Raw genomic sequence first — 24,186 nt, forward strand, 5'->3', positions numbered from 1 at the left:
ATTCCCCAGAGCTGGGGTTTACAGGCAGTTCTGAGTTGCTTGACATGGGTGCTGGAATTGAGCTTGGTCCTCTGGAAGAGTAGTACATGCTCATAACCACTGAGTCACTTCTATGGCATGAGGCTTTTTTTAAAAAAATTCTTTAACATTCATTCACTCATCATTCATTTATTGAGAACCATTGGAAGTCAGTTCTCTCATTCCAGATTTTTTTATGAAGGTTGACATCAAGGCCTTTACCCCACTGAGCCTCTGAACCAACTTGCCAGTCCTATGTCCAACCTCTTAAAGTTTCCATGAGCATCTGGGGACCAAGATCCTACCATACCAAACTTTGGGGGACACACTCCAACCATGCCCAGACCACAGCACTAAGCCATGGCACTACACCCTTCCTCCTCTACTGTGGTCATGATATGAAGTGGTGAAGGATTTCAGAGGTGGTCTGAGGATCAGATCACATGCGTAAAACTAACTGCATCAGGCTGGGCATGGTGTGCACTCAGGGAAAATGCCTTTCAACCTGGCCTTCCATGAAGACAGCTCTGCCAATGCACAGCCATCTTCCCTACCATCAGCCTACAGGCTGGTTTTCTTAATGCAACACAACTCTAGGCCAGTACTGCCTAGTACAGTGGTTTTCAGCCTTCCTAATGCTGTGGACCTTTAATACAGTTCCTCATGTTGTGGTGACCCCCAACCATAAAATTATTCTCATTGCTACTTTATAACTGTAATTTTGATAGATATGAATTGCAATGTAAATATCTGATATGCAGGATATCTGATATATGACCCCTCTGATGGATTCACAACCTACATGTTGAGAATCACTGACCTAGAAGAAATAAAGTTTGGGGACAGATTTTTCATAACCTTTCTGCAGGGCACTACATTTCTTTCTATCTCTTCCTCCTCTTCTTGCTTCTGTCTCTCCCTCTCCAAAAGCAGCCAGCCTGATGGATATGCTGCAGCTACATTTCAGAATGAGATTTAAAAAATCCTCGTATTTTTGAAGCATAATTATCCAAAGCAAAGGAGTCAGAACTTTAGATCTGTTATTTATTTATTTATTTATTTATTTATTTTGGTTTTTCGAGACAGGGTTTCTCTGTGTAGCTTTGCGCCTTTCCTGGAACTCACTTGGTAGCCCAGGCTGGCCTCGAACTCACAGAGATCCGCCTGGCTCTGCCTCCCGAGTGCTGGGATTAAAGGTGTGTGCCACCACCACCCAGCAGGTCTGTTGATTTTTATTTGGATTTTTGAGACAGTGTCTCACTGTATAGTCCTGGCTCACCTTAAATTCACCACTGTCTTGTCTCCATTCCCTTGAATGCTGGGATGATGAGTGTGCCACCAAGCTTGGCTCAGTCTTATTTTATTTTTGTATTTCACACACAGCAATGACATGCTCACAGTGACATGCTCACAAGCAGCTTCTCCAGAGCCTCTCTCTGATTCTGGGCTCCATCCTCGAGGCAGCAGCAAGCTGTCCCACACACAGGGAAGGAGCTGGCCCAGGCCAGCCTCAGCAGCAGTTGTTCGGCTGCAGCACTTGGCTGATGCCTGCAGCCAGGGCTTGTGGTGTAGGGCTCTCTGCTGTGCAGCTCACAGGCAGGCCCTTGGCAGCCATAGCACGAGTTGTACTGGGGCCAATGGCTACAAACTGCAAGGAAGACACAAGAGACACAGCCTCAGCACCACAGCATGGGCTGTGTGCAGGGAGTCATCTGGACAGACTTTCTGTTAGGATGTCATTCCTATGTGGTGTTTCATAAACAACAGTGCCACCTAAGCTGAAGCTGGCTTCAGAGTCTGCACAATAACTTCAGTCAGGCTCTCACTATCATCTCCTGCCGTCAGTGCACATAGCCTTAGGATCGGGTGTGTGGGGACAAAGCCTGGTGTAGACACCATCTTTCTCAGGGGCTCCAGCTGCAGACAGTTCTGCTTCAATTTCAGGGGCTCTGGTTGGGGGCAGGTAGGGAGCGTGGGGTGCCAAGGTGGGTCTGGATCTCCAGGAACACAGAACAGCCATAAGCTGGAAGGCCAGGGTTCAAATCCCAGCATCCACTCCTCTGCCCCCCCTCCTTATCTCTGACCAGGCTGTCCACTGGGCTGCTGGGGGATTACACGAGGTGGTCAGGGTAAACTACGTGTTCAGTGCTGGGCACAGGCATATGCTCACTGACAGATGTGTGACCTCTAGGTGCACAGATGGTCACCCCACAGGCCATGTGGTCACTGCAAGAAGACAGGAAAGAAAAAGACAATACAATGGTTCCTATTCATTTGGTGGCAGGTGCCATAAAGTTCTCACTGCTCTGGCATGGCTTCCTTTGTGGTATTCTATGTAAGTCAACCATAAGCAGCAAGCACAGGTCACAAATTACCCCTTAACCTTCTGTGAACCCTTGCATTTTAAATAGCACTGTATAAACATTGGGTCTCACAAACTCCTACAGAGAAAGGAAGGCCACTGTGCAAATCTGGGGCAGAGCTAAAACAAGGATGCCAAGCTGCCCAATACATGGATCTCAGGGCTCTATCCTCTGTCACCCTCAACAGTACCCATGTGGGCTGGCACTAAGTCTCAGCGATGAAGGAAGAAGCCCATGAATTCGTATTGGCTTTCTGGCTCTGGAATAACCCCCCCAGTTGTTGTGATCAATGTTAGCCGTGAAACTCTTTCTTTCCTAGCAGCTGCAGATCCCACAGTCCCAGCAGCATCTTTGACTACTGGTGTGTGGTATACTGAACTTGTATGCTGACTAGGGGATGCCAAGAACTCATGGGTTACAGTAAGGAGTGGGAGAGATTGAAGATGGGCACCTTCACTCTGCCCCAGCTGCTCCATGAGTTTAGACAGTACTGGCAGCAAAGCCCTGAGTTGAAATTCCAAGAGTCAGTCCCTTTTGCTCCGACTTAGGTTTTCTTAGGATGAGGACAGAGTAAGGTTATAGTGGTATGAGCTCTTATCAAGGTAGACCAACATGGTCAGCCCAGGTGAGTGCTGAGGCATGCTCCCATCATCAGCTGCCCAGGCACTTGACGGCTACCTGGTGACTCATCCACCAGGTCCACAGAGACGCCATGAGCAGCACTGGCACTGCTGTTAACTCTTCCCTGTGCCCAAGTGCTCACTCAGCCAGTGACCATGGTGAGCACCCATGGGCCGTTTCTCTTCAACCCTGCTGCAGACTCAGGTGCCACCTTCCTGCCCTAGGAACCGTCCTAAAGGTTGCCTTCTAGTTATACACTATGTGATGCCGTCAAGGTGTTGATTCTCTGTGTTCAGTTTCCCCAGAAAGGAGGACAGTTACCCCATCCTGCTGGATGCCCACGACCAGACTAGCCTAAGCTATGACTGCAAGAACTGTGACCACTGCCCGGCACCTGCTAGGGCCATGGCTATGCATCACCACACCCACAGCCTGGCATGCCCCTTTCTGGGTTCATCCTTGATTCTTCCTTTTCAGCTGTGTGACCCAGGGCAGGGCCCAGCTGCTCTGCACCTAACATTCCACCTTGAAACTGGGAAAAGTCTGATGTTCAGGTGGGACACACCTCTGAGATGCATCTGAGATAAGCCAAAGTGTTAGAACACCTGACAGAAGTGAGTTTTAGAGGGGGAGGGGGGATTCGACCTACTGTCCCTGGGTTCTAGGCCACACTTTGTCCCTTGTCCTCAGTCCCTGTAGAGTCTGGTCAAGAGCACTTCTGTTGAAGGTGCCACAAGAGTTGTGCTACTAGAAAATCATTTCAACATGGAATAAAGGAGGGGAAGGCACCAACACCCACACCAAACCCTGCCAGAAGGGCCTCACTTGAGCCCTCCACTAACCGAGGACAATGCCATGCAGGGAAAGCCAAACAGTTGGCCATACAGGACAAAAAACTTGGGGATAATATCCCCAAATTTGAATAAGACCAGCCCAGAGAAGGCTGGCAATGTATTCAGAGCACCAGCAAAGAAGTAGCAGGGTCCCTCGGACTCTCCAGTCAGCTCACAGGTGTCTGACTCAACATGCAAATTCCAGGATATAGTGAAGAGCAAAAGGCTGAAGTCCATAGAATACCATACCTTAATCTGATCAAAGCTGCCACCAGATAGTGCCTGAATATAGTCCAGGCTGTATTTTAGGCCGGAGGGACTGAAAAATGTGATGCTGGCTGGGATACCCTATGGGAAAGGAGAAGATGAGATCTAGCCTTTGCAGTCCTCACCTCATCAACATCCACCCTTCCAGCCTAGAAGCCCCCCCCCCCCCGCCTCAAAGGTGGGGCGCTGCTTCAGTACAATCCCTGGCTATGTGGCATTCTCAGCCCACCAAGGCATAGCTTGCAGGACTTGTTTATACAGCAGGTTGAGGTTGGAGAGGCTGGCAATTCCCACTGGCTGCTCTGCCGGCTCCAGGTCTGTTTGGCCAGAAGATACCGACTCTGTGGAGCCCAGTCTCAGCAGAGGAGATACCTCCAGCCCGTGGGTTAAACAGCCCTCATGGAATTAACAGTCTTCTTGTTGGCTTCTGTCAACTTCTACCCTCTAGGGACAGAACAGACAACAACCAGCCAGCCTGGTTGGTTCCTCTACACTTGGATTGTCCAACAGAACCCCCACACCAAGCATGGTATGCAGAAGCTGTTCTAGGAAGACAAAGGGATGTGACTTCTGAATGGAAATGATGGAGGTAGCCATTAACTTAAGAAGCACTCTGCACTCTCCTGCCCCAGGTCTCCCAATCCCAATCCAGACTCCACAGTGGGCTTTCCCAGTGTTGGCTCGGCCTCTGCCTCACAGAATGGAGCGCAAAGGCAGTAACAAGGCCACTGTCTATTTCAGGGCTTTGTATATGGTAGATGTAACACAAACAGCTTTGTATGAATTCTCTTCTTTGATCTTTATAACACTTTCACTGGATGGGTCTATTCCCATATCACAGATACACAAATGGAGCTGCAGAAAAGGCACTTGTACAGTCACATGGCTGGGAATGATAGAACCCTAAGAAGAATCAACACCTGCAATCTCACGTCCCCCAACTCATCCTCCTCCCCTGGGGCCTGCACTGCCAGGACTTGCTCTCCTAGGGAACCCTACATACCTCATTTTCATAGTAGCTCTCCAGGTTTCCTCGGATTCCAGGATGTGGAATTGTCTGATAGACATGCATGCTTTCCATGGGGATCCCTGTGCACAATCGAAACCAGGAGACAGGCTTCACTGTACTGAGAATGGGATGGGGCATCTGCACCCAAGTGTGTAGCTGGTGGAGACCATCAACACACCTCTGAGAACCAACTCCTCAGAAATGGGAATCTCAACAAGGTAAGACCCTGCCCAGCTCTCTGTGGCCTGCAGAGCACTGTGGAATCAGTCTGAAGTCTGGGAGGCTGAGTTAGCAGAGAAAGTCCCAGAAACCACAGCCTTCATTGGTACCCACAGATGCCTTTGGTTCAGTTTGTGTGAGTTTGTTCACACAGTTCTGATCCTGGCTGCTCCATGAATCCCACAGTCATGCCACCAGGAAGTGAGGGCCAAGACAGCTCTCAAAAAAGGTTTAGCATCAGGAGACCCAGCTGCATCCCAGTTCTGTCTGTACTTGGTCATGTGTGCCTCCTGGGCCTCAGGACATTCATCTTTGAGGATGCCATTAGCTCATTCTAGTCACCTTTGTCCTTGAGCATTTTTGGAAGAGTATCTCCTTTGATAGTTCCACAGGGAAAGAGAAGAGGCAGTGCTGAAGATGGCCCTGTGAAGACACAACCAGACACTGTAAGAGCTTGGTAAAATCTCAAGAGAAGAGGTGGTGCTGAAGACGACCCTGTGAACATACCACCAGACACCGTAAAACCTTTGTAAAATCTCAGAGTGACACTGTGCACAGAGGCACACTGACAGCAACTCCCAGGAGGGCGAAGCTGGGGACTCCAGGCTCAGCTTTGCTCTAAGATTTAGTTCCAGCACCTGTCACCAGGGAAGGGTAACTGCTGTGCTGTGCTGGCCTGGAAGGGTTCCATAAAGAACCAAAGAGGGAATGTGAGCCTGGAAAACTCAACCACAAAAACAAAGCACCACTCTCCTACTTGCTGCCTGAGCTCTCTGTCAGGACCTGACTCCCTGGTTCATGGTCACTATTTGGAATGCAGGCCCTGTACTTAACTAGGTAAGAAAGTAAGGACTCGGAGGGGGTTCTGGCTGAGCCAGGTACACATGCAGTAAGGAACTGGCACTTTGGAGTGCCTCTGTAGCCACCTCCAACAAAGACAAATTCCCTGCCCTTACTATTTGCCCAGCCATGCCAGTGGCCCCTTAAGTAAGTGCCTAAAGGGCATAAAAGACAAGAGGGTGCTCTAATGGCCCTGCATCTCACTGTGCCCCACTACCCACCTCCACCTGTGGAGGCCAGAGGCAATCGGCCTGGAACACTTTGCAACTGACAGAACAGCAAGCTGCAATAAAACCATCCAAACAAACCGAGAGACTGTCGGATGTAAGAACCTTCCTCAACTGTGAACACAAAGTGTTTCTTCCATATCAGATCAAGAAATGTAATAGGTGTTGGTTGTGCGCAAACATCACATATTTCCTGTACTGTGATGGTCTCTCTGAAATTCACTGGTGACTGAGATCAGAGGAAGAATCAAACAAAACTCCCCAGCTGGCACTGGCTCTGAGAAGCAGTAGCTAAGTGACAGGGACGGCTGTAGGCCACTGTGTTTGAAGTACAAGCAACAGTGACATGCTGGTGGATGTTTTATTTAAACTGCTCTGTAAATACTGGTACCAACACAGGAGAGCACATGACTTGGGAATGATTAACTATAGATCACAGCTGCCTGCTGGGCTCTATCCTGTGAAGTGCTGCAGGTTACCATCCTAGACACACATTTTTAAAGGCGTGGTCGGGTGCTGTGCTCTCCAGCCTGGCCTACGTGGCTCTCCTGTGTCTGTTTATGAGTGTTGTGGCCTGAAGGTGCAGGCAGCTAGGGGCTAAAGCTCTTTCTAGGGCATCTCTGGGAAGCCAAACAGCTCAACTTTCCAGCAAGCCTTACCCTAAAGGCATGAAAAGAGCTTCTAGATGATTCAAGAATCTCCCCTCCCCTTTATCTCTTCATACTGTTATTCCTAGATGGGTGGGAAACAAGTTCCATCTCTTATCCCTAAGGCTGGGCTGCAGTGACGCAGCGCTTCCTGAGGGCACAGGCTTGTCTGGCCGAGACCTGCCACGAAAGCACGTGGGGCTCACATACGAACAGTTGGTCAGCTCAGTGGCCTTCCCAGGAAGGAAATGTTGAGTATGTCCACATGGAACTCTGTTGAGAGAGATCTAATGACCTGCGTTTCCTGAGAGCTCTCTGCCCAAAGTAAAAAACCAGCTGGGTTCAGTGGTACATGCCCATGATCCTGACATGCAGAAGACAGAGGCAGGAGGATCACTATAAGTTTGAAACCAGACTGGTCTGCATAGCAGACCAAGGTCAGCCTGGCTTACAGAATTTTGAGATCTGGACTCAAAACTGAACAAAATGGAACCACACCATCACAACAAACCCCCTCCTTTAAAAAAAAACAAAAACTTAATTTCTATGGATTTATTTTCACCCTGATTTAGGTCAGCGCAATAGCAAGGCTGGCTGATTTTCAACACGTAGGCCAATGCAATGGGTGGAGCCACCAGCCCTCACGCACGCAGCACACAGCACACAGCACACACAGTGACTTGTGGAGCCCAAGGGCTCTGCTCTCCATCACTATAACAGGGTGTGGCCTGGCACTATGGGCTAACAGAGATGACAAGAGATAATGTTCAAGTTCAAGTAATAGAGTGCTGCTGAGGAGGGGCCTGAGGAACAGTCTCCACAAGACAGAGAGAGATACAAACAGGCATATCCCCTGATGTGGAGAGGAACTGAGTTGTGCACGCAGGCCTCAACTGCAGATCATCAGGGCATCCACACTAACTGGAGAGCAGGAACTTGATATCCAGGAGGCCATTTCAAAGAAAGGCAGTCCAGTCTGCCTGGGCTTCTGTCTCTTTAATGTGGCTGTCCCCGCTACTGTACCACTTACCTTGTAGTTATACTCTCGCTCTGAGAGAGACGGGAGAGGAGGGCAGCTGTCTGAAATGAGTGATCTGGTTAAATGGGCTGACAGGCTTAAGTGCCCACAATGATGCCTGACTCAGAGTAAGTAACAGTTAAGTAAAATAATGAGCTGTAGTTAGGAGTTGGCTTTGGTATGACGCACACTGGAAACACATTTGTAACGTTAAAACTGGGCTGTGACTGGCAGTGGGGGCACACACCTTTAATCCCAGCACTTGGTGGGGGGCAGAGGCAGGCAGATCTCTGTGAGTTTGAGGCCAGCCTGGTCTACTACAAAGTGAGTTCCAGGACAGCCAGGGCTACACAGAGAAACCCTGTCTTGAAAAACAAACAAAACAAAAACTGGGGGGTGGGGTCTGCAGTTTACATCAAGAGAAAAATCATTAATGTCTTCTTGGTAAAAACCCAGGTACAGGTCCTCATTAGCAGCAGTTAGCTAGGACTTTATCTGTATATTCTAATTGCAAATGGAAGGTTTATTAGGCCTACAGCCATGCTGGTAATAAGCTAGAAGTAACAATGGCTTTGCAAAGACTGCATCCCAGGGCTGACGACAGGGCTGGGTCGGGGTATTTGTATCTAAGCCTGATGATCTGAGTTTGAACCTAGGACTCACAGGTAAGAGAGGACCAGTCCCCAGAAACAGGGCAGAGCATGTTACTATCCAGCCCACCAAGCCTGGGCCAGTTAGCTGAAGCACAGTGTGGGAGCTCACAAATGGCACTGACCCTCTGTCTTGTGCTTATGAAGCAAGGACACCAGCCTGGTGGCCCTAGGCCTTATAATGAGCAATGACTCAGGCATTTCTGTCTCCTTCCAGAACAGATGCATGGAATTTGAGTAGTGCTCAAGACCTGCCCTGGAGACAGGTGGATGCAAAATGTCCCATTTATGGAATGGGCAATTATCTCTCGTAAATGCTGGCAATTGATCCCAAGAGAACAATCTGTCCTTTATATTTAGGTCTACGTTTTTAAAAGACAGGCTTCAGTGCTATGTACAGCTATGCTTCAGATCCTGCTATGCATCTAAATCTGGCCGGGCACCTGTACCCCTATCATGCCCTTTATAACAGACCAGCGAACATGGGCAGAGCGTTGCCGAGTTCTAGAAGCCATTCTTCCAAGTTACTGGCCCTCAGGAGGGGGCTGTGGGAACCAGATCTGTAACCCAGTTGGACAGAGTGTGAGTCCCTTGGACACTCAATATTTACATCTAAAGTTGGGGCAGTCTTGTGGGACTGAGCCTTTTTCTGTGGGTCTGCACTTACTCTGGGTTGATTCAGAACTGCACTACATTACAGGATTCCCAGCTGGTATCTGAGGAGTCGGACAGTTGGCTGTTGGTGTGAGGGAGAACTGCTTGGCGCGGTAGCCTCACCACACCAACTGTTTACTGCTCTTCTTACTACTCAGGTCACCTGCCTCCCCAAGCCCAGCTTACACCGGGGGCTCCCGGGAGGCAGGAGGGCTGGAGGGCCTGGCCCTGCCCTCTAACAGCCCTGGGTGTCTGGCTGAAGGTCTGCTAAGGCAGACTTAACTGACTTGGTGTTCTAGGAAGTGGCAGAGAGTATAGAAGTTGGAAAGAGAGGTTCAGTTCAAGCATCAGGTGTGCAACAGGCCTCCTCAGCCAATGAACACGGGGTTCAGGAGAATGTAGACTTGGTAAACCATCCCGTGGCTAGAGCTCCCTCTTTGAAGAAGAGTGATCAGAGGGGACCCTGTCAGGCATGCAAGCTGGAGGCCCCCAAAGCTCTGCCACACCAGGGTCAGGCGCCTAGAACTCTCACCTCAGTGGGGTCCCCTCACTCTGAATCTAGGTGGTACCTTGAAGGCGAGTGGACACAAAGCAGAGTTCAGTTAGGTTTGCTGAAGGTGATAGGCCACACACATCAATGTATTTGCAGGTTTAATTCTGAATTCCAGCCATTACCTCACAGCCTGAGTCCTTGGTCCCCCAGTGCCTCAATAATAGCACATGAAAAAAGGACTTCTAGTGATGGCAGGAATGTGTCACTGTCCAGTGCAGGGTCACTGATGAAATGTGCCCTGTGCATCTGAGGAACTGGATGTGGAATTGTGTTTAGTCTGGACTACTGTAGCTACCACCCTGGATGGCACATTTGTCACTAGACATGGCTCTTACCCTGGCTGGCTGTGGAGACTGGCTCCTGGGGCACACTGAGCACTTGTTAACATTCGTTTTCAGGGTTAATGCTGAGGTCTAATTACCGGCGGGTAATTAAATGCCTGCTTGCTTGCTTATTTATTTATTTATTGATTGATTGATTGATTGATTGATTGCTAGGGAATGATCCCATGCATACCAGAGAAGTACTCTGACACTCATTTATGCCCCCAGCTTTGAAATTGTTTTTAAAAGAAACTGACAGGCCACTAATACGTGTAAATTTTTGTATTGGTTAAACAATTTAGATATAAAGATGTTCTAGATTCATTTTTGTGGCTACGATAAACACTCTGACCAAAACAACTTAGGGAGGAAGTTGTTTCAGCTGACAGGTTATAGTCCATCACTGAGAGAAGGAAGAGCAGGAACTTGAAGCAAGAAACTGACAGTAGAGGAAAGTTCCTTGCTGACTGGTTCACAGGCTTCGTTAGGCTTAGCTAGCTTTCTTCTGTAACCCAGCACCACCTGCCCAGGGAATGGTGCTGCCCACAGTGGGCTGAGCCCTCCTACATCAGTTATCAATCAGGACAAACTCCAAAGCCATGTCCACAGTGCAGTCTGATCTGGATAATTCCTCAACTGAGATTCCTCAGGTCACTCTGGGCTATGTCAAGTTGACAGTCAAAGCTAACCCAGACGAATGTCTGTTTCCAAACTGAAAAAGACAGAGAATCGGCAGCTTGGGGAGGGCCTCTGGCATCCCTGCTTGCTGCTGAAATCTGCAGGTGGCTCTGCCCAGGGTCTGTCTGGATCTAGGGAGCCTTAGGAGCAGCTTCCGGAGGAACACTAAAACGTAAAAGCTAGAGAACCTCTTGGCAATGGAAGTAGCTTATGGCATGAGAACCTCAGAAGACTTTTGCATACAAGTTTACAGATCACAAAAGCCAATACTACTTCCAGAAGGTATAGATTTTAACAAACATAGTTTGTTTCATCCATTATTGTTTGAGAAGCCATAAAAAGATCCACTGAAGGTTCTTCTCTCTTCACCCTGATAGTATACTAAGGGGAAAAGAAGATGCCCAGCTCCTACAGCCTTTGAGGAAAACCAAAGCCATGGCAGCACTCCATCCTGCCCTCCTCCCTGCCCAGCAGATCCCAAAGCAGTTCTTCAAGAGGGGTCAGCACGTGACAGACCTGGTCAGGCCAAGACCCAGGGTTACATGTTCCCCAGATGTCCTCCTGTCCCGACCATAGAGTCAGGCACTCTGACAGAGGCCTGCCTGCAGAACTGTCAACGCCTGGCTGGCCGACCTTGAGCGCAGGTCCAGATTCCCACCCCCGACATAGAGCCAGAGGATCCTACTTGAGTCCTGGGGCTGGTTGGCACAGCTGCAAGGACCTATGTCTACAGCTGGATTCAACACCCAGGAAGAGGACAGGAACACAGCACAGAGGCGGGCATTCTCAATCTTCCAGTCCTCATCCCAGAATCTCCATTCTAAAACTCTCCTCTGTATTCCTCAGACCCTAAAACCCATAATTAGCTTAAGGAAAATTACCACCTAAATCCAAACAGCCCTAGGGCTAGTCCATGTGCTGATCCAAGACAACCTTATGGGGAGTCAGTTCTTTGCTTAGGAGCATGTTTTGTGGGGGGAGGGTGGGTTTCATGTGAGGCGGTCTTCACTTACTGGAGCAAATATATTCAGCAAGCTTTTCTGCATTTCCACTGTGTGCGCCTTCTGCATCCAGGCCGATTTTATTCACTGGAAAATGATGAAGAGGTGAACTCCTTTGACAGTTATGGAAACCCTTTTCTTCCTATATTACCTTTCAAGTGCAAATGTACAGGCACTGTTTTCCCACTCATGGAGACATATCCTCTGGAAGCCAAGTAGAAAAACCATGGCTATCCTTTCCAAGATGAGGGGACCCTGGGCACAGGGGTCTTTGTCTTAACTGGCTTCTTTGAACCCCACTTAGCTTATCTACATGAGTCAAAAACACAGGCCCTGTAGGACTGCCTTAGGCTTATGTGATAATGAGTCCAACTGTTGCGTCTGCTTATCAGTCATGAGATGGTGAGCATTTAGGAACCACTAAGTTTTGCAAGCATCTCTTTAAAGAGCCCTCATTTCATTAGGGAGATGTGATCCGCTCCCATCCAGAAAGGGGTAATGGGCTAACACGGCCAGACTGGAATGGAGGGGGCAGAGGAAAGGTTTAATAATCACAGACAAGGACCCATAGCACCATGGACACAGGTAGCTTACGGAGGGTGCTGTCCCAGCTGCTCTCTCAATGCAGTCCTGGAGCTCTCTAGTATATAGACTAGGCTGGCCTCCAGCTCACAGAGATCCTCCTGCCTCTGCCTCTCGGGTGCTGGGTGGGATTAAAGGCATGCGCCACCACACCCAGCCAAGCTCTTCTTGAAGAGAACAAGAAGCAGACAGATGAAGGCTCCTTGCCTTCTCCAGACAGTGAACATGTGACTACTCTTCAGAGGATGTGGATGAAGGTAGGAACCACTCAGCACTGCTATCTGCATAGAGGAACACGCGTCTTCCAGAGGAAAGATGTATGATGGGTATTGCATTTAGGAGCCAAACAACTGGTACCTATGTTATCACCAATGACAGCTTCAATGGGAACACCATCAGCTTTTCATTCATGGATCATTCTAAATATACTGTGCCTGAGGAAAGAGCCTCCTGCAAGTGTAAACTGTTCAGCACCAAAGCTGTCCCTGCGTTGTGCTGCTGACCCAGGCTACCAGGGACAAGTGAGCCAGGAAGCCTGAAGTCCCCAGACACTGAGCAGGCAGGAGGACTTACTAAGGCTAACCCTTAATACAGGAGGCGTGTGTGACCCCCTCATTCCTGCTTTGCCATTTCCCTCCACTTCGGCTACTCTTGGCCAACTATGTCCTGAAAATACTAAATGAAGAATTCCAGAAATAAGCAGTTCATAGGTACCAGGCTGGATATGGTCTGAGTATGAGATCTCATCCATCCCATCTAGTATTTGAACTTCATCTTCCCATAACTCCTTACCTAGAGAAGCAGTGGCATTTCCAACTACGTACACAGACTTGGCATTCCATCTGTTTTTCAGAGACTTTTCCCAGTCTGCAAAACATGAAATTACACATGAGCTATGCATACAAAGTGGCCATCTGGATGCTGTTAAGACAGCTTGCTTCTTCATTCTAAGGCTCTAGCCTTCACTTTAGCAGGAGATTGAGCACTCAGTCTCCAAAGCAAGCCAGCCACTTGTGCAAGGAGACGACAGGGACAGTACCCTTACCCTCATTCCCTCACTGACCACTCTGCCCCTGGCAACGTCCTGGATGCTCCTCTATGGGACTCAGACTATGCTGTGTGCATCAGAAATCTGTGACTCAAGACACCTGGCACAGAGCAGCCATGACTTGTTCCAGCTAGTAGGAGAGTAACTCCCTGGTTTTGGGTGTTATGAAACTTACTCCAAGGTCAGGTCACCTGGGGAAGAAAGGTCAAGGAGCTCACAGCAGCCAGGATGGCTGCATGAATCCAGGTCTGCAGGACTCCCAAGCCCCAGCACTAACCATCTCCCAATGGCTTCTTCTCACTGGAAGAACTCCCCATGTCTGTATTTTAACTATAAGTGAGGTCATAGTACTGTGCATGCCTCTGGACTATATTCAGCACTCAGTATGGAGCCTGGGTATCAGGAAACGGATTGGGTCACTACATATTGCTGAAATGGAGAACAAGGAGTGGCCATGTCGAAAAGGACATTGGCAGGGCCATGAAGCATTTCATAAGTAAACATTTAAAAGGCAACTGAGGGCTTGTGAGACAGTTCAGCAGGTAAAGGCGTTTGCCACCAAGGCTGATGATCTGAGTTTGATCCCGGGGATCCATGGGGTGAAAGGACAGAACCAACTGTCCTCTGATCTCTACACACATATCATGGCATGTACCCAATAAAGAAGTACATAATAATAAAAATGATAAAATAAAACAAACGAATAAATGGGAAGTGAGAGCACCCTCTCAGCCATGTCTGTGTGGGGACTCAGAGGGGCACCTGTAAGCCAGCATTCCCAGGCACTCGGGCATGGAGCCACCTCTGGACTGCAGTGACTCCGAAAAGAAAGGAAAGTAAGTAAGTCTGGTGGGTCCAGAGCAGACCCACCCTCACCTTCAGTTTTATTGTCCTTCTCCAAACACAGCTTCACCGCTTCCACTGCCCTGGGGCTGGTGAAAATGAGTCCTCCAAAGCCTTCGGGATGAGACAGCTGCACCAAAACCAACAGATGCTGGCTCAGTCTCAGCCTTCCCACGGGCTAATGAGCCTGAGTCCAAGTGCATCTGCAAAGAAGTGGGCAACCAGTCCTACCCTGCCTTCCCTGCACCCACCCGACACCTGTCTCATAGGGACTGTGGGCCTGCAGCCATTCTGGGCTTCACTGTCAGTATGCCCCTTCACTGTCACAGCCCTTCCCTCCAGAAGCTCCTGCTTGGGCAGACATACACCTGCAACCCAGGAGATTAGCAGAGCCGAGGGGCAACCTGACTCAGCATGGGATGGGCCAGTGAAGTAAGATGCGGGCAGGAGGGCAAACTTGACTTCTGTCCACAACACTACTACACTATCAAGGAGGTAAACCTAGCTGAAGCCTGGGTTCAAATACAGTACTATGCTGAATACTTCTGAGCCAGGCACTGAGCTGCTGCATACACCCGACTTTACTCCAGGTGTCCACACCAAATCTTTGTTTATTTATAGTACTGGGTACCAAACATGCAGTGTGCACACTCAGCACACCCTCAGGCCACCATCCATCTGAAAGATTTGGAGGCTTCACTGCCTGACTCCTGCAGTATCTGCTAAGCCTACTGAGTAGAGCAAAGTGGTGAGCAGAAGCCCTGGGTTTGCACTTGGCCTTCCTTACTGGGTAGGTACCTGGTTTAGTTGCTACACCAGAGCTCACTCTAAAATCAGAAACACCTGCCTAGTCTTCTGTGCACAGGCCAGGGAGGGACTGAAAGGCCCTAAGTCTGAGAGCCATGCTGGTAGGGCCCCATCTCCGGGGCCCACAGCTTCCTGATGAAGCAGATAGGGGCTCAGGGAGAGAAGCCCATGGGGAGTCTCCAGCACCCAGGTGAGTGTGTACTGCCCTTGTGTTCATGTCTAGTAGTAAAATGAGGCTAACACTCTTGTGGCTTGGGCTGCCAAGAATTCTACAGAGGGCAAGCCCTAGCATGGGGCTCTTACCTTTTCTGACAAACTGGGAAGAGACAAAAACTCAAATGACAGAACAGGAATCAGCGTAGCTTTGAGTCCGTACAATCCCAATTCCTGCAAATGAAAGAATGTCATTCTTGGTTGGCCAGGGATGTCTTGAAAATAAGGTCATGAAATCACATTAACTACTATCTGGAAATAAGGAAGCATGCCATCACATTAGCTATGCATCAAGTTCACTGAGTTTTAGCGTCCTCACCCCTACCTCCACTAGCAAGAAAGTTCTAGTTTAGAGGCCAAGGAATAAGGCTCAGCCACTTACCTGGATATATGGATCCTGGCCACTGTCATCATCCTTGGCATCTTTCAATAAGAGAACCTTCATTGTGCTTGGCAGCCCTTATGAAAAACACAGGGATAGAGCAAGGAAATCCCTCTTAATTAGATCTCAAAGACTGTTCCTAGGCAGTGCTGGAAAGGGACAGAGGACAAGAATGAGGCAATCATCCACCACCCCTGTGGTGCTAAGTAGGCGTGGTCTTTCTCAAGACCCCTGTCACTGATAAGGCCAAAGGACAGCATGTTAACAGTTGATACTGCCTGGAAAGGCGAGGGACAGCCATTAGTGAAATCAAGTCAGACTGTGGCCACCAGAGAGATGTGGTGAGTTCTGTGTCAAACCAGTAGCAAATAGAGAAATGAGCATCTTCATTTTAAGGAGGTAAATAAATGATTTCCTTTTCAAAATGAACTAAGTAGCTTATAAACCCTTCAGGTACATTGACTTTCCACCTCTCAAGCCATGTTTATTAAATGTTACCAAGTTTCCTGAGGTAATCTGTAACTAGAGTTTTCCTGGTCCTGCCTGTCCCACGGTCAGGACAAATCTCTCTCACCTGCCAGTCCTGCAGCTGCTCAGACTGAACCAAGTAAACACATGGAGACTTATATTGCTTAAACTGTATGGCTGTGGCTCAGGCTTCTAGCTATCTAGTTCTAACATCTTAAATTAACCCATTTCTATAAATCTATACCTTGCCACATAGCTCATGGCTTACCAGTATCTTACATGTTGGTACTCATGGTGGCAGCTGGTAGCATCTCTCTGCCTCAGCCTTCCACTTCCCAGAATTCTCTTCTCTGCTTGTCTCGCCTATACTTCCTGCCTGGCTACTGGCCAATCATCATTTTATTTATACAGAGTGATATCCACAGCACTTCCCCCTGTTTTCTTTTCAAATTTTAACTTTCACATAGTAAAATTGCATATAACAAAACATTTATCAAACAAGAATTAAAGTTACACTATCTAGTCTATTTATAATATCTAGTCTATTTGTATTTGACAAAATTAAAAAAGATATCCTATCTATCTTATATTTGTGAATCTAAGGTTTTATATCTAACTTATCTCTTATCATAACTGAGGAAATTATAACTATCTAGTCTTCAACTACATCAAAGACCCCAGAAGGATATACTATTAACTGAGAACCGGGAGAAGGATGCAAGCAACTTTCAGGAGTCTTGCAATAGTAGACAGAGACAGCCTGGACAGCCATCTAAAGTTCCTTTGTAAAGTTGGGGCATCTGTCTTCAGCCCACAGGCCTAGAGTCTCTCAGTCACTTCTCTCTGTGTCCTATAGAATGTCTGGCAGTTTCCTCAGCAAAGCAGGAACCTGAAGGACCATTTTGTCAAGCAAAGTTCAGTGGTCACCTTCTATGGGTCCTGCATGTCCAGTCGATCAAATAGTCCAGGCAAGAACAGTTTCTTGTCCAAATGGCTATTTTTGCCAAGGTGAAGATAAATTCTATATAGAGTGTCTTTGATGCCCATCCTCCTCTCTGAAGTAAATCCGTGCTCCCAGGAGCACATGTCTCACTGTCCAGAAAGTCTAAATTTTTAAAATATTTTAAATGCCATATTCTGTAGGTTTCTGAAGTATTTGAAGATTACCTACCTAACTGAATTATATCTATGTATACCTAGAAGACTTAAATAGACATGACTATAAATTTGACTATCATAGAAGATTAATTGTTAATCTGTATTTCTTAATTATCCATCACAATCTAAAATAGATACATAAACATAATACCTTAAACAAGAGTAGAAATATACACACAATATAACAAAATTAACTTTAAATTTGTATCAATAAACTAAATCTATACCAATGTAAAACTTTCAAACAAGTTGTTGCTCTTTAAAAGTAGGTTCATTAATCTACCCTTTCATCCTATCATATCTATATCATATCCTGTTTTTTCTTTAGAAAGAGATTGCATTTATAATCAACTTGTTTTAAATAAAAATATTGTTTTGTTTTGTTTTCTGTCCCACACCAGAGGGCTCTTTTGATATGGGACATAAGAATCTCTTAACCTTTTTTTTTTTTTAGTAATATGTTTGGGTTTAGAGAAGGAGTGAGCCAATTCCATCTCCAAAGCCAGCTTGGTATATTTGGGAATTTGGGTGTAGCTTCTCTTACTACTTCCTGCTGGAGGGGGGCGCTGTATCTTATGGGGACATAAAGAAAATTTTAGGATTATGGAGTAGTCCGAGAGGGTGTATCGTCTGAGCCAGTTGCCTTGAAACCATTCTGGATGTTGGATCATCTGAGCCATGGTGTCATTGGAGACCTTTCAGGAGGTCTTGGCTGATCAAACCTGATGTATCTTAATCTGGAATAAATCCATAGCCTCTGGCTTTCTGTGGAAACAAAAGCAGAGCCTCCTTTCCAAAGCAACATATCCTTATATCCAAATTTTGAAGTCAAGGTACCTTTAAAATATACATATTGGCTTAACTCAACAGAATTTTATGAACAAATGTCTTTCTGCAGTTAAGAATATCAAAGACAACATAATCCAGATTCTCTGTGTGATATCCATCTTTACATGGATTATTTTTTATATTAATTTTACTGTCTTTTAAAAGACTTTATTTTTTAAAACTTTCTACTTCTTTATATAACTGCATATATTCCTTTTTCTCTCTTCCAAGCCTATGTACATTTTTACACACATTGTAAAGCATTTAAAGTCTTGTTCCATCTGAATCTGTCTTACTGTGACTCTATTGTTTTAAACTGTAGCATTCTAAGACTGAAATGGCGTTGTGGCTGCTGGCTCCGCCCATCTCAGCTTCCCAATATGGTGGTGGAACATTTACCGCCAGCTCTGGGAGCCATCAACTCTTAGAAACAGTGGGTCTATGCTTTTATCAAAGCGCATGTAGCCCAGAAACCTCTTTTCTTTTCTTTCTTGTACTAGCAAAGACTAAATTCACCACGCAGTGTAATGTGCTGCTTGTAGACACCTCATTCCTGCCATACTGCGGGTCAAACGAGCATGCCAGGAACCCGCCATAGTAACTCAAACCCGCAGGATGCCGCTAACTTGAGAGACAACTAGGAAGCTGTTTTTAGCTCCGTTTTAGAATCTTCTTTCTCAGGTTTTAGGTGGAAACTCTTGCCAACCCATGGGGCACCATTTGTAGCTGGAGTTTTCTCTCCGGGTCCTGCCAAGCTCAGGCAGTCCGACAGCCCACTTATAAAATAAACACACAGATGCTTATATTATTTAAACTGTTTGGCCTAATGGCTCAGGCTTCTTGCTAGCTGTTTTTATATCTTAAATTAACCCATTCTATAAATCTATACCTTGCCACATAGCTCATGGCTTACCAGTATCTTACATGTTAGTGCTCCTGGTGGTGGCTGGCAGTGTCTCCCTGCCTCAGCCTTCCGCTTCCCAGAATTCTCTTCTCTGCTTGTCCCGCCTATACTTCCTGCCTGGCTACTGGCCAATCATCATTTTATTTATACAGAGCTATATCCACAGCAGTAATCTATCAACCTGGAGACATTTTGTCAACATATACCATCTATAATAACATGCCATCTTACATAATTCATACCTTTTCTTCCTATAATTTCACTTCTAAGAATAAACACAAGACAAAAATCAAAGCCATGCAGGGAGATAAACATAAAAAATTTCATTCCAGGCCAGGTGGTGGTGGTGCACACCTTTAATCCCAGAATTTGGGAAGCAGAGCCAGGCCTCTGTGAGTCTGAGGCCAGTTTGGTCTACTGAGTAACTTCCAGGCCAGGCTCCAAAGCCACACAGAGAAATTCTGTCTCAAAAATAAATAAATAAATAAATAAGTAAATAAATAAATAGTTCCATTCCATGCTGGATGTGGTGGCATATGCTTTTAATCCCAGCCCTTGGGAGGCACAGGTAGGTAAGTTGAGGCCACTGGGGTCTACATAGCAAATTTCAGGCTAGCAAGGGGTATACGGTGAGACTCTGTCTCCAAAACAAACAAACAAACAAACAAAAACCAAAAAAACCCCAAAACAAACAAAAAACCTTCTTGGTCATCTCTATAATTTCCAGTAACTAGAAACAATATAAGCATCCAATGAGAGGCTGGTTAAGTAAACAGATTTTAGAAAATCATTAAATATTGACAAATAAGCTAATTGCATGGGTTATCTAATCAAACATGTTAAGTAAAACATGCAAGAACAGTTAGATAAGTAGTTTGGTTTTATGTACAAATACATGAGAGAATACACACCCAAATATTAATAGTACTTACTTCTGAATAGGCATTAGTATGGTTTTTCTTCTTTTACTTTCCCTTATTATCCAAAGGTGTTATGAGCATTATATTCCTGGTTATATGGGAAACATTAAAAAAAAATCACTCAATGGTCTCACAATAAATGGCAGGCAATACCTGTAGAATAAATCTGGTTGAGAGGACCATCATACCATAGACAGCATCAGACCCACCAAGAGAACACACTGGGCATTGGAAATGGGTGAGCTTTGGGAGCCATGATTCACATTACTACTGATTACACTGTTGGCTGGGGTATTCCATGGAACACTAGGAAATCTGGCTCAAACTGAGTTGCTCTACATCTAAGTAAGCAAATCCAGCTAAATGGATAAGAGTTATGAAGGAATGGTCTAATTGTTGCTGCTGTCCAGGATTCAGAGAAATGGGCAAGGAGTGAGGAAACAGATGATACGGTTTCTACCACTTCCTGGGGTTCTCAAAGTGTCTCTCCCAGAAATTAAGACCCTTCCACTCTGTGGTGGTCATGTCTTTGTGTCATTTCAGTTTTCCCAGCTTAAGATAGTAAATCTTACTTTTCTTTTACTCTGTGTCTTGATTTCTTTTTCTGGAGATAGACGACACTCTATAGTATAGCTCAGGCTGTCTGGAACTATGTGGCCCAGGTTTGGCCTTGAATTTGAGCCTTCAAAGTGTTAGGATTATAGGCCTGTACTACTTGATCCAACTGAAAAGAGCTCAAGGAATTTGTAAAGCATACTCCTGGGGTACATCTATGAGGATATTTGCAGAGGATTAAGGGGAAGACCTGCCTCTGAACGAAGGTGGCACCATCCTATATAGTAGATGGACGGAATAAGAGGCAGAGGAGAACACCCATAGTTCCTGCTGTATAGTACCAAGCCTTAAGCCCATAACAGTCTATCCTCTGAAACCATGAGCCAAAAGGAATGACTGCTTCCTCTAAGTTGTTATCTTGTGTCTTCAAGTCACAGCTTTGGAAAACCACTCAACATCCAGTTTCCACTTATTTACATGGTGACCAAAGTGCTGTTAAGAAGGTACTTAGAGATTGACCAAGTCCACTAACTGATGGTACTCATGGACCTTTTTTTTTTCCCCCCTTCAAGACAGGGTTTCTCTGTATAGCTTTGGAGCCTGTCCTGGAACTCACTCTGTACCACCAGCTCCAATTTACCCATAAACTTTCTGGACTAATCCTAACCTGGAATCCAGAAGCAGCAAGCACTTATTATGGATTGCCCTCCACGCACAAATGTTCCCATGTCATGACATTATTGTCCTACCCCTATTATTCATAGCCAGTGCTAGTTCTATGTGAACAATCTGCTTTCCTTTCTCAAATTTTCACTATAAAAATGCTCTTGGCTGTCTTGTTGCTGGTAATTACAGAAGGTGTCCTAGGACCTGGTCCTTTTCTGGCTAGCATGCATATGGCTCAGCAAACCCTTTATTTCAGAGAATGCTTGTTCACAAAACTTGCTGAGCACTAGACATGCAGAGGAGCAGCTATTTGAGTGTCTCACGATCCAGCCAAATTGACAGACCAAACTGTCACAGTGGACTAAGCATTTTACAGTCCTCACTTAAGCCTGCAAAGCAGCTATTATCCTCATTGTACAGGAAGGGAAACCACGGCTCTTCATTTCCCCAAGGGCAGCAGAGTAAATGTTAGCGATACTACCAGAGTCCAGATCTGAAGCCCAGGGCTCATCCACCTGACCACTAGCTACCAGCTGACCTTTAAGACAAATGCTGTATTAAAGAGGAACAAGTAAGCCAGAAGTTGTCAATCCACTTCCTACATTCCCTGAAGTCAGTAAAGCAGAGGTAGGCCATCTGGTTACAGGTGCTATTCTAATGCATACTCTGACCACAAGCTCCAGATTAAGAACTAATCTGAGGGCACAAGGAGAGGCCTTTCTTTTCTTTTCTTTTCTTTTTTTTCCACTTTATGAAGCAATACCAGATCCTGGAGGAAAATTTGCAAATTAAAAAATATATAATTATTCAAAAAAATTAAAAATAAAATTAACTGTATGATTATGCTATTGCACTTCTAGGCGCAGATCCCAGAAAAAACAAAAGCAGAAACTTGAGTGAAGTATTTGTACACTTATGTCCTTGGCAGCACTGTCTAATAGGCAAACGTATGAGCAAATCTAGTGTCCACAAACATAACTGAAAGTGAAGACTAGGTGTGCAATGAGACTGTTCAGCCTTAGGTAAGAAATTGTGATGCATGAGTGCTGCGATGCCAATTAAAGTCCTTTGTCAAATTCATACAGATGAAGTAGGAGGTAACTGCCAGGGGGCTGTGGAAAGTGATACTGGGGAACTGTGTTTTTCTGTGTGTGGATGTGTACCTGTTGATGAGCATTGTCCTCTATCACTCTTAAGCTCATATTTTGAGAACAGGTCTCTCTTGAACCTGATATCCACTGATTGGTTAGATTAGTTGGCCAGCCAGTCCTGGATCCACCTGCCTCCATGTTACCCATTACTCAGTGTTGGGAGTATAGTTACAGCATGTGGGCACTGGGAAATGCTGGTACATCAAGCATTTAACCCACTAAGCCATCTTGAAGCCTGATACTGGGGAACTGTTTAATAGTGGTATTGGCTATGAAACAGTATGGGTAAATTTAAGCCAAGAACCATGCACTTAAACGTTAATTTTTGTTATGCATATTTTACCATGACAAAAAAAAAAAAAAAAACACCAAAAACCATAAAGCATTGGGGGAAAGTGTTCTTGAGTCTCAATGCAATTCTATTGACACGCTTTAAATCTTTTTTTTTTTTTTTTTCTATTATAAGCCTTGTGATAGGTATGCATTACAGGAACATGTTTTTTTGGACAATTACAAAACTCAAGGCAGACATTTTAAGTTACTCTAGCAGAGGTGGAATCCTGGTTTCATTACTGTCCACGATATAACCTGGTAGACAAGAAACTCCAGGACACCTGGATCTCACAGGATACCATCATGGGAACTCTCGTTAATGGGGGCCTTCGTATGTCTCCTACTGACAAGGATCATTGGGGTTATTCACATTTCCTAAATTTTCTTCCTTACTTCTAGGGCAGCTCATTCTGGTTTGGGACTCAAACACCTCATTTGCTGACATTATTTTACAGTGAAAAAGGAGAACCATGGATCTTACTGTCAGGAAGTTAATGTTTTCCCTAGTTAATGATCTTTCTCAATAGCCTTTACAAGGAGCTGCAAGTCTGTGCAAGCCTGTGGGATAAACCTGACTGGTAGACAAGTTTTATCTGATATAGGTTTTAATCATCAGGATATTTCTTGCAAAAAATCTGGCTTCTCTTGAAATCTGAAACTTTGGACCGGTACTTTAGGCAACGTGGTGGCAGAGGAGGGGAAACTCTCGCTAACTTGTGGGAATCCCCTTTCTCCTGTTCTATGCTTTTCAAACAATTCTTTTAATGACACCGTGGGCCCACGGCAGCAAAGGTCGTATTGTCTACTTGGAACTTTGTTAGGGAGATAGCGCGGGGTCGGCCCCCGCCAGGATCATGCGCTCCAGACGCGGACTCCGCCGGCGCCGGTCAGCCCCTAGTTGGCAGCTGCACCGGGACCCCTCCCCGCAGTGTCGCGGATCGCTAGGGCCTGCGTGCAACTCCGCAGGCCGGTGTCCTAGGCGGGTCCTGGGCCCGACACCTACCTCGCGGGCTAAGAGGCAGGACCGAATTATCCCGGTCCCAGCCGGAGTTGCGGAGCACTGACAACCGGGAGCCGCCCCTCACCCTGCAGCCAGCGGTCCCTTCCTTCGTACCTCGGGCGCCTGGACCACCCGCCCACATCTGGTTGCGCACGCGCACAGGCATCAAAGCGCCGGCGGAAGCAGCACAGCGGGATGGGCCAAACCACTGCGCACGGAGGGGGAGACCCGTAGAGAATGAGGAGGGCGGGAGGTTGGAGGGGAGAAGAGAAGGTCAGAACGTGACACCAAGCTGGAGATAAAACTTGCAGATCAGTTCTGTGGGACTCACCCGGGGCGCTCTCTGGGTGGCGCCGACTCCGCGGAGAACTTCTTGGAACTGTCTATCCCCTGTCTGACGAGAGTCC

The 24,186-nt window shown here is 46.5% G+C and overlaps 1 protein-coding gene across 8 annotated transcripts; it reads right to left on the reverse strand.

Moving 5' to 3' along the window:
• Window positions 1-1,243: 1,243 nt before the first annotated feature.
• Uros (uroporphyrinogen III synthase) lies at window positions 1,244-24,186 on the reverse strand. Of its 8 annotated transcripts, none has more exons than XM_036196741.1 (11): window positions 24,111-24,186; window positions 20,087-20,162; window positions 15,797-15,873; window positions 15,505-15,588; window positions 14,428-14,524; window positions 13,296-13,370; window positions 11,934-12,008; window positions 5,673-5,753; window positions 5,106-5,191; window positions 4,085-4,183; window positions 1,244-1,666 (listed from the first exon to the last, which is right to left on the reverse strand). In XM_036196741.1, exons 3-11 carry the CDS (start codon window positions 15,857-15,859, stop codon window positions 1,529-1,531), a joined length of 798 nt encoding a protein of 265 aa, XP_036052634.1. In that variant the 5' UTR covers window positions 15,860-15,873; window positions 20,087-20,162; window positions 24,111-24,186; the 3' UTR covers window positions 1,244-1,528. The 8 variants fall into 8 exon arrangements, 7 of the variants coding, with proteins under 7 accessions (XP_036052634.1, XP_036052642.1, XP_036052626.1 ...); XM_036196749.1 differs by lacking the exon at window positions 24,111-24,186 and adding an exon at window positions 23,894-23,950; XM_036196733.1 differs by lacking the exon at window positions 24,111-24,186 and adding an exon at window positions 23,783-23,944.

Source organism: Onychomys torridus, chromosome 1, assembly GCF_903995425.1.
Source record: "Onychomys torridus chromosome 1, mOncTor1.1, whole genome shotgun sequence".
NCBI classification, from domain to species: domain Eukaryota; kingdom Metazoa; phylum Chordata; class Mammalia; order Rodentia; family Cricetidae; genus Onychomys; species Onychomys torridus.